This window comes from Anarrhichthys ocellatus, unplaced genomic scaffold (assembly GCF_004355925.1).
Source record: "Anarrhichthys ocellatus isolate YVR2014 unplaced genomic scaffold, GSC_Weel_1.0 scaffold189, whole genome shotgun sequence".
Lineage (NCBI taxonomy): Eukaryota > Metazoa > Chordata > Actinopteri > Perciformes > Anarhichadidae > Anarrhichthys > Anarrhichthys ocellatus.
This window is the reverse complement of record NW_022280219.1, coordinates 55,278-64,848: the sequence shown is the minus strand read 5'-3', so window position 1 is coordinate 64,848 and position 9,571 is coordinate 55,278. Positions and strand designations below refer to the sequence as shown.

Here is a 9,571-nt window from a genome sequence, read left to right as displayed (position 1 = left end):
AGAGAAGAAGAATAAAGAGGTTAGTAGATAGAGAGAGAAGAATAAAGAGGTTAGTAGATAAAGAGAAGAACAATAAAGAGGTTAGTAGATAGAGAGAGAAGAAGAATAAAGAGGTTAGTAGATAAAGAGAAGAAGAATAAAGAGGTTAGTAGATAGAGAGAGAAGAAGAATAAAGAGGTTAGTAGATAGAGACCATGTCTGTTATAAACACTTAAAGGTTTAAAGTCTCTGTTCCAGCTGATCAATAACAGGACACGTTAACATGAGAAGCTCAACTGAAGAAGTAGAAGTCAGACCAGACAGCGTCACTGTGTCTGTTTACTGAGCTGTTAATAAAGTTAAGCAGATCAAACAACACGCTGACCTCTGACCCCTGTGAGGAACCAATCAGTGAGCTCCGCTGGAACCCAAAACCTTCATTCAGAACACCTGACGTCTGCTGCTCTGATACTTATTGATCGGATCAGTTTGTTACTGTCTGCAGGTCAACATGGACGCCATCAGGTGTCGTCTGACTCAGGTGAGCCTCAGGCCCGATGTACCCTAACCTACCAATAACCAGTTAATAATAATAATATATATAATAATGAATATATATAATAATAATAAATATATATAATAATAATATATATAATGATAACTATACTGATGATGATGCATTCTAACATCACGCTATGAACTGTGGGTAATAAAGTGAGCATGAAAGAGTCCTCGAGGTCTTGACCCTTTGACATCGGGACAAGCTCCTCCCCCTCCTACCTGTAACCGTGGTTACGCCTCTCTCTCTCTGCCCAGTCTTCCTCAGTGGGCGCGGCCGAGGATGAGGAGGTGGGAGGAGCTCCGAGGGTGGAGATGAGCTTTGTGACATCAGAAGAGGAGGAGGAGGCGGAGCCCAGCAGTGACATCACAGCATTGGTGCGGCGGTATCACCATGGTTACAAGAAAGCCGGCTTGTTCCTGTGTGTGTGCGTCGTCATCGTCTTCACCACCGGTACACACACACACACACACCTCCACTGATTAGTTAGATCATGTGATTAAAGTGGGCGTGGTCTCTCTCTCTCAGCGTTCCTATTGGCCTACGCAGTGTTTGGTGGCCGGTACCACTGCTCCCTGGTGGGGGGGGGGGAGGATGAGGAGCAGGGAGGCGGGGCTAAGCCACCTGCCGAGGGAGGGGCGGGGCTTTACCTGGGCGAGCTGAGGCTGATGATGAGGAGGCTGCTGCAGGATGAAGATATCCACAACACAGTCAGGTGGTGATTATAAGATGAATGTGCTCTCAGTTCAGGCAGACGGGATCACCAGGAGCTGGTCTGGGATCCGTCCCTCTCTTTTACTTCCTGTTTGTGTTTGTGGCCATCAGTCGAGTCAGCAGAGCCAATCATCCTCCAGGTTCCTCAGACGGGACGTCTCTGGCGTCAGAGGTCCTCCGTCGCTTCAGACTGCTGCAGATGGATCACACCTGGACCGAGTCTCTGTACGCCACGCTGCAGTTCCCCCACAGGTGAGTAGATGGTGCGGACGCCTCTTCAGAGGTTAGAGAGTGTGTTTGTGTGTTTGTTTATTTGTTTGTTTGTGTGTGCAGGTCTCAGAGGAGCTCTCTGTGGCTGGTGGACTCTGCAGGACTGATCTCAGAGCAGATCCCCCTGAACCCGTCTGACTACTGTCCATACAGCGCCACAGGAAGTACCACGGTGAGACAGGAAGACGGGATGTCTTTGTCACCATGGTAACCACAAACCCAGGTGTCCTGACCTGCCATGTCTCTCTGTAGGGGGGCGTGGTCTACGCCAACTACGGCCGCCCGGAGGACTTTAAGTGGCTGGAGAGCGCCGGTGTGTCCGTGGTTGGCTTTGTGGTGGTGATGCGTGTCGGGGGCGGGGTCAGTTTCGCTGAGAAGGTCTGGTTGGCCGAGAGGAGCGGAGCGGGCGGAGCTTTGATCTACCCCGACCCCGCCGACCTGCCGCAGGACCCCCGACGACTCGGACTGAACCCGCACACCGCCGTGTCTGAACACGTAATGCACACACATTCAGAGAAACACACACAGGTGTTCCATGTCTGGCTGCTCCCGACCAATCAGCATCCCCCTCTGTGTCGTCCAATCACAGGTCCACCTGGGGTCAGGTGACCCCTTCACCCCCGGCTTCCCGTCCTTCAATCACACTCAGTTCCCACCCATCCAGTCCTCCGGCCTGCCTCTCATCCCAGTGCTGCCAATCAGTGCCACCGTGGCTGCCAAGCTGCTCAGGTAAGCCACGCCCCCCCAGGTTACCTGCTCAGGTAAGCCCCGCCCCCTCAGGTTACCTGCTCAGGTGTTGCCATGACCTCACTGCGTGTCCTTTGTGTCTCAGCCAGCTGGCAGGTGCGTCCTGTCCTCCGTCGTGGCGTGGTCGGCTGCCGTACGTGCGCTGCGTGGTCGGTCCGGAGTTCAGCTCCGGTCGCAGAGTCACGATGTCAGTCCACAACGTGATGACGCCGGTCCTGCTGAACAACATCTTCTCGTCTCTGGAGGGCCGGGGGGAGCCAGGTACAGGTCTGTAGTCTGGATCTCCATGAACCGGAGACTCTCTAATGAAGATCTCTCTCTCTGTCAGACCACTACATCATCCTGGGAGCTCAGAGGGACTCGCTGGGTCCAGGAGCCGTGACGTCTGGAGTTGGAACGGCGATCCTCCTGGAGCTGGCTCGGACTTTCTCCGCCATGGTGAAGAACGGTAAGACTCACCTGGAGACAGGTGTGTGCTCACTGTGTAGGTGAGGTGTTGCTCTGTGGTCAACGTGTCTGTGTGTGTTTGCAGGTTTCAGTCCCAGACGGAGTCTGCTGTTCGTCAGCTGGGACGCTGGAGATTTTGGGAACGTCGGAGCCACTGAATGGCTGGAGGTTCGTCCAATCAGAAGTGTGTACTCAGTCCTCTGCCTGTCACCAGTTGTGGTTGCCATAGTAACCAGTGACCTCTCTGTGCCAGGGTTACCTGTCCATGCTCCACCTGAAGGCTGTGGCCTACTTCAGTCTGGACCAGGCTATCATGGGTAACGGCTCCCAGCCAATCACAGGAGACCTTGTTTAAACTGCCAATCAGCTGATCAGATGCAGTAAAGTAGTGTGTGTCTGCAGGTGATGACGTCCTGTCGGCCTACACCAGTCCTCTGCTGGTGGACCTGCTGGACGCCGCCATCAGACAGGTGTGTGTGTGTGTTTCAGTGCTGCTTTAATGACATCATGTTTCCTCCTGTGGAGCTATTTTCCTTAAACAGCATCCTATTGAGTTGGAACCACTTGTCCACTGTTGTTGATCATATGTCAATTTCATGAAAACAAGTCCTTTAGAAGGGTTTTCTGGGGACCAACAACAACCCACATGAGTCTAGGACTGTGAAGGAAACATTCCCTCATGGTCGTTGCTTGAAAATCTAAATCTGACATTTGTTTTGGGGGGTCATGGAGGCCAAATGGTAAAAATTGTCCCAAATGGCAGAGGGACAATTGGGACAATTTCTTATTATTTTTTCATATTGTTAATGAAGATAGATTAATGAAAACTTTTCCAATTCAAAGATACGCTCATAGAGATCAACTGACCAACATCCATAGCTGCAAGTTAAAGTCCCCAAAACAGGCAAAAAAGGTCAAAATGTCACCATTTTCCCTTATTCATCGTGATTGTTTGACACATGTAAAAATGGTCACAACATGTGACGGGATGTGGTGAAGCTGTTTGATCCAGATGTTTCCCGGGTGTTGATGTGTGAAAAGGTGGAGCATCCGAAACATGCAGGTCAGAGCATCTACAGCCAGGCGGAGCGAGAGGGAGGCAGCTGGAGGATGTGAGACACACGACGACATCATCGATATCTGCAAATCAATTTAAAATCAAGATGTAGAGAACATTGATTCATGAAGTGAACTCTCCTCCTCAGTATCAAGCCCTTGTTTCTGAACAGCGGAGCGTACAGTTTCACAGCGTTTGCAGGAGTTCCAGCGATGGAGCTCAGATTTACTGAGGTAAGCCGTGTTCTTTAACTCACCACGCCGCCGCGTACAACGAGTACTCGTCACCGGTTTGTGTGTGATCCGTCTGTCCGTCCGTCCGTCCAGGAGCGAGCGTACCCGTTCATCAACACGCCGCTGGACAGCGCCTCCCGCCTGCAGGAGGTGCTGGGTGGTCGTCTGGGGGTGACGGGGCGGAGCTTAGGGGAGCTGGTGGGGGAGATGGTGCTGCGATTGGCCCACAACAGCATTCTGCCGCTACGCATCACTTCCTACGCTCACACGGTGCTGCAGCTCAGCGCTCAGCTCAACAAGCACTCTGCTGAGCTGCAGGTAGGCGGTCCTATATGTGTATATATATATATATATATATATATATGTATACACATGAAGTATCTATTATAGGGTCCTAACAACATGTCTGTCTTCAGTCCAGAGGTTTGTCTCCTCACTGGGTTTTCAGCGCCAGAGGAGATTACAGCCGAGCAGCCGAGACGCTGCAGAGAGCCATCGAGTACAGCGACCTGCACAACCCGACCGCCGCTCGCTACTACAACACACGCATCATGAGGGTACAAGTACTACAACACACGCATCATGAGGGTACAAGTACTACAACACACGCATCATGAGGGTACAAGTACTACAACACGCATCATGAGGGTACAAGTACTACAACAYGCATCATGAGGGTACAAGTACTGCAAACACTAGTACTACAACACGCATCATGAGGGTACAAGTACTACAAACACTAGTCCTACAACACACGCATCATGAGGGTACAAGTACTACAACACGCATCATGAGGGTACAAGTACTACAAACACTAGTACTACAACACACGCATCATGAGGGTACAAGTACTACAAACACTGGTAATGATACTGCTCTGTGTCCCCTGTGTATACAGGTGGAGTACTACTTCCTGTCTCAGTATGTGTCCGTGGTAGAGACGCCGTTCCGTCATGTGATCCACGGTCGTGGTGACCTCACTCTGAGCGCGCTCAGTGAGCACCTGAGCCTCCTGACCTCTGACCCCGAACGCTTCGACGACAAATGCTTCAGACGACAACTCGCCTTCTTCACCTGGACGCTACAGGGGGCCGCCAACGCCCTGAGGGGGGACGTGTACTCTACACACACTCTACTGCACACTACTACACACTAGTACACACTACTACCCAACACACACTCTACTGCACACTACTACACACTAGTACACACTACTACACAACACACACTCTACTGCACACTACTACACACTAGTACACACTACTACAGGGGGCCGCCAACGCCCTGAGGGGGGACGTGTACTCTACACACACTCTACTACACACTAGTACACACTACTACACGACACACACTCTACTGCACACTACTACACAACACACACTCTACTGCACACTACTACACACTAGTACACAACACACACTCTACTGCACACTACACACTAGTATACACTAGTACACACTACTACACTAGTACACGATACTGCACACTACTACACACTACTGCACACTACTGCACACTAGTACACACTAGTACACAACACACACACTACTACACACTAGTACACAACACACACACTAGTACACACTAGTACACAACAGACACACTACTACACACTAGTACACACTGATACACACTAGTACACATTGATACACACTAGTACTTCCTAACACTGATGAAGACTAGATGATGACATCACTCTGTCGTTATTTAAAGTCATTGATTGTATCAACAGATTTGTAAAAATACTTAAATATTAAATATTTAATTTACTCCTAAAGCATTTCTCTTTGATCTCTTTGACCTTTGACCTTCAGTCAGACAGGAAGTTCAGTATGAGTGACATCATCAGGAGCTGTAAGAATCGCTCTTTGAGAACCTGACAGGAACATGAGACACACCTGTGAGCTGAGGAACTCACTAAAGCTGCATGGAGGAGAGCAACGAGAGGAGTGAGAGCTTTAATGGAGGAGAACAACGAGAGGAGAGAGAGCTCTAATGGAGAACAACAAGAGGAGAGAGAGATCTAATGGAGGAGAACAACGAGAGGAGTGAGAGCTTTAATGGAGGAGAACGAGAGGAGTGAGAGCTTTAATGGAGGAGAACAACGAGAGGAGAGAGAGCTCTAATGGAGGAGAACAACGAGAGGAGAGAGAGCTTTAATGGAGGAGAACAACGAGAGGAGAGAGAACTTTAATGGAAGAGAACAACGAGAGGAGGGAGAGCTCTAATGGAGGAGAACGAGAGGAGAGAGAGCTTTAATGGAGGAGAACAACGAGAGGAGAGAGAGCTCTAATGGAGAACAACGAGAGGAGAGAGAGCTTTAATAGAGAACAACGAGAGGAGAGAGAGCTTTAATGGAGGAGAACAACGAGAGGAGAGAGAGCTTTAATGGAGGAGAACATCGAGAGGAGAGAGAGCTTTAATGGAGGAGAACAACGAGATGAGAGAGAGCTTTAATGGAGTCATTGAAGTATGATTCAGTTTCTGGAGCCGTTACGCTCAAAATAAGAAAAGTTGAAGAAGACTGAAGTCAATCGGAGCAGCAAGGATCCATAAACCGGCTGGACACTCTGAGCTTTCTGGGAGGACCAGCCTTGCTGGAGGAGTGCTGATCCCGGAGCAGGAGGTGAACAAGGACTCATGTTCCTACAGCCTGGACCAGCATGAGGCTCCTTAACTTCAGGGATTCATCAAGATACGTCCCTTTAACTGCAACTCTCCAGACTTCTTCTTCTGCTAGAAAGAACACTCACACGCTGGAATAAACTGAACTCAAATAAAATGAACTGCCATATATTCCCTTAGCTCTGGAATGGAACTACAACCCCCAACACTCACACACACACACAAACACACACACTCACTCACTCACACACACACTCACACCTCATCACTAACACATAAACTATTGACATTCTTGGAGTCCTCATTCATTTATTACTCAATGAACATTAGATTAGATTAGATTTGTGTATCTGGACTCGGTCATGGGTTTTATTTGATTTAATAAACTTTTTTTGTGTTTAATTCTGTATTTGAGAAGAAACTCCGTTTGATCTGATTCATGATGTGTGTGTAAAATACACGTGACTTCAATGAAACGCGTTCATTGGCTGAGTTTTGCTCACGTTGCATGTAGTAGTCGGGTTAGTTCTCTTAGTGTTCACAGTGATATCCGTTTATTAAATTGACGGATAGCATTTCCATTATTCTCCGGTCTGGAGCCCAACGTGTCTTTGAATAGTTGTGAGGACAGCAGCATTTAAAATCAATTCTTTGTTGGACAGGAAGCCAGTGCAGAGACCTCAGACCAGGACTGATGTGATCCTCTCTCCTGGTCTCAGTGAGGACTCGAGCTGCAGCGTTGTGACTGACTTGTTACAGAGACCTGTGAACACTCCGTTACAGACGTCCAGTCTGCTGGAGAGGAATGCATGGACAAGTTTGACCTGTTGAGACATTAGTCCTCTAGTCCTCTAGTCCTCGATGTGTTCTTCAGGTGACAGGAGGCTGGTTCTGTAATAGTCTTGATGAGGCTGTTCAGGTTCAGGTCTGAATCCAGAACTACAGGTTTCTGGCTTGTTTGTAGTTTTTAACGTCAGTGATTGAAGCTGAGCGCTGACTTTCAGTTGCTCGTCCTGACTGAAGACATCAGAACTGTTGTTTACGGCCAAGACGTTCCGCTGTTTCACTTATTTCGCTTTAAAGATGTGAGGTTTGATATTGTTCTATAATGTTTCATTGTTGTGGAGTCTAAACTAGCCTTCTTTAGGAGTGTTTAATAACCTGAGACACCTGAGAGAAGGGATGTCATGCAGTTTGAAACATCTTATAAAAAGTGTGTTGGTAGAACATCCAAGCAGCAGGAGGATGACTTCACATGTTGTGTCATGTCTTCCAGGCTTCTACGGTCAATTGAATGAAACTGTGTCATGATGTTTGAATGGATGCTATTCAGAGATGGAGACAACACACATCCTGTGGCTGATGTGGAGGCACTGACTGCTTGACTGCTTGACTGACTGACTGGAGCTCAGCAGCTACTGACTCTGGAGGGTTTGTTAGCCTGTCAACGGTAGCCAATGAGACGCATGTGTTGTTATTGTTTCTGGTTATGACGTCAGAGAAGAAGGACTGACTTGTCACACTGAACCTGGAGATTTGTTTTTCTCCTCCTGCGCTCAGCTTTCCGACACTCGTTTCTCTCTTCTGACCAGCGAAGCATCTCTCCAAGGAGGTCTTTGCTCAAGGAGACAACCTTCACTTTAGTGGGTTCAGTGGGTTCAATAACATCTTTAACTTTAGAATGAAGTTTTTCTAAAGCTCATTGGCTGAGGTGCAGAGAGGGCTGGTGTGGAGCAGAACCTCTGAATAAACACTTCTCTGGTGTTTTCAGAGAACCTCGGTTTGGACTTTTGTGTGTAATACCGTGTTCATTACACGCGTCCATCGCGCCGCCGGTCTCGCGGGGACTATTTGTGTTCATTCGCGCTGGAGAGGGGGCGTGGCTTATCGCCCTGAAAGCCGTTCAACTGTCCGCCATTAACCATGGAAAAATAACCTCCATTTCTGCTTAGTACGTGTTGTGGAAGTCACAGATATCCCGGGAAACTAAACGCCGTCATGTCTGGTTCATAACATTGTCCAGAGGAGCTCTGTGGATTGTATCGAGCTGTATTCACTGTGTCTAGTGAGCCACACGTCGCTGTTTAGTTTGGTCTCTGTTGATATGAGGTATCATAGAGCTCTGGGTGAACACAGACGGCTACAGGATTTATTTCCTGATTCAACAACGGCAGGACGTCACTGATGACAGGGGGAGCATCTCAACGCTGATAGGCTATCACGCCACAGCGTCACGCGAATATTTCGCAGAAGTTGAAAAATTTCACCTCGCCCGATTTCACCTTCGCGTCCATCGCGTGATGATTAGGTCCAGAGTGTGCCTCTGTTGTGGGGGGGTCCTGTCACATGCTGACGAGTGAGTTATAATTATGAGATAGTAAATTATAATATAATATTAAGAGTCTTTCTGTGAAACAGCTTCCATACCATGCTACTGTTTAGCTCAGACGCACTAAACTATCTCATTGATCTATAGTCTTAAAACCACAACCCTCCGTCCCACTAGAGGTCTGTGTCCTGCTGCTGTCTTCTGTCTTTCAGGTTGTGGATCAGCAGCTAACGAGCCCACCTGAACCAGCATCAGCCCCTCTCCTCTCTGACTCTTGATTGGTTGACGTGGCTGCTTATTTGTCTGTTTGTTTAGTTATTTGTTCTTAAATAAAAGTATATTTAGGACTTTTCCCACTCATCTTGTCTCCCTTTTGTTACAACCGTGGAGCCGAGTTGTGACAGTTTGAAACCAAAACTGTATATATATACTGTGTGTGTGTATATATATATATATATATATATATATATATATATATATATATATATGTATATGTATATATATATATATGTATATGTATATATATATATATATGTGTTGTTGGTCTGAGGAGTACTCTGAGTTGTTGGAGCTGCTTGTTTGTCAGATTACAGTTGGATGCTGTTGGTCTG

The 9,571-nt window shown here is 47.9% G+C and overlaps 1 protein-coding gene across 3 annotated transcripts; it reads left to right on the top strand.

Moving 5' to 3' along the window:
- Window positions 1–5,201, top strand: tfr2 (transferrin receptor 2). Of its 3 annotated transcripts, XM_031878639.1 has the most exons (18): window positions 1–19; window positions 485–520; window positions 796–991; window positions 1,067–1,253; window positions 1,364–1,504; window positions 1,586–1,694; window positions 1,775–2,017; window positions 2,112–2,251; window positions 2,355–2,530; window positions 2,598–2,717; window positions 2,802–2,884; window positions 2,970–3,033; window positions 3,119–3,186; window positions 3,758–3,828; window positions 3,922–4,006; window positions 4,100–4,324; window positions 4,423–4,563; window positions 4,905–5,201. In XM_031878639.1, the coding sequence occupies exons 2-18, from the start codon at window positions 491–493 to the stop codon at window positions 5,160–5,162; spliced, it is 2,337 nt and encodes a 778-aa protein (XP_031734499.1). In that variant the 5' UTR covers window positions 1–19; window positions 485–490; the 3' UTR covers window positions 5,163–5,201. The 3 variants fall into 3 exon arrangements, with proteins under 3 accessions (XP_031734499.1, XP_031734500.1, XP_031734501.1); XM_031878640.1 differs by lacking the exons at window positions 1–19; window positions 485–520 and having other exon boundaries at window positions 838–959; XM_031878641.1 differs by lacking the exons at window positions 1–19; window positions 485–520; window positions 1,067–1,253 and having other exon boundaries at window positions 928–991.
- Window positions 5,202–9,571: the final 4,370 nt, after the last annotated feature.

What these genes read in the sequence shown, in the direction of transcription:
- tfr2 (XM_031878639.1), top strand. Translation starts at nt 491, where the DNA reads ATGGACGCCATCAGGTGTCGTCTGACTCAG. An exon ending in ACGCTGCAGTTCCCCCACAG is followed by an intron (nt 1,505 to 1,585) that starts GTGAGTAGATGG and finishes TTGTGTGTGCAG; the next exon opens with GTCTCAGAGGAGCTCTCTGT. An exon ending in ACACCGCCGTGTCTGAACAC is followed by an intron (nt 2,018 to 2,111) that starts GTAATGCACACA and finishes GTCCAATCACAG; the next exon opens with GTCCACCTGGGGTCAGGTGA.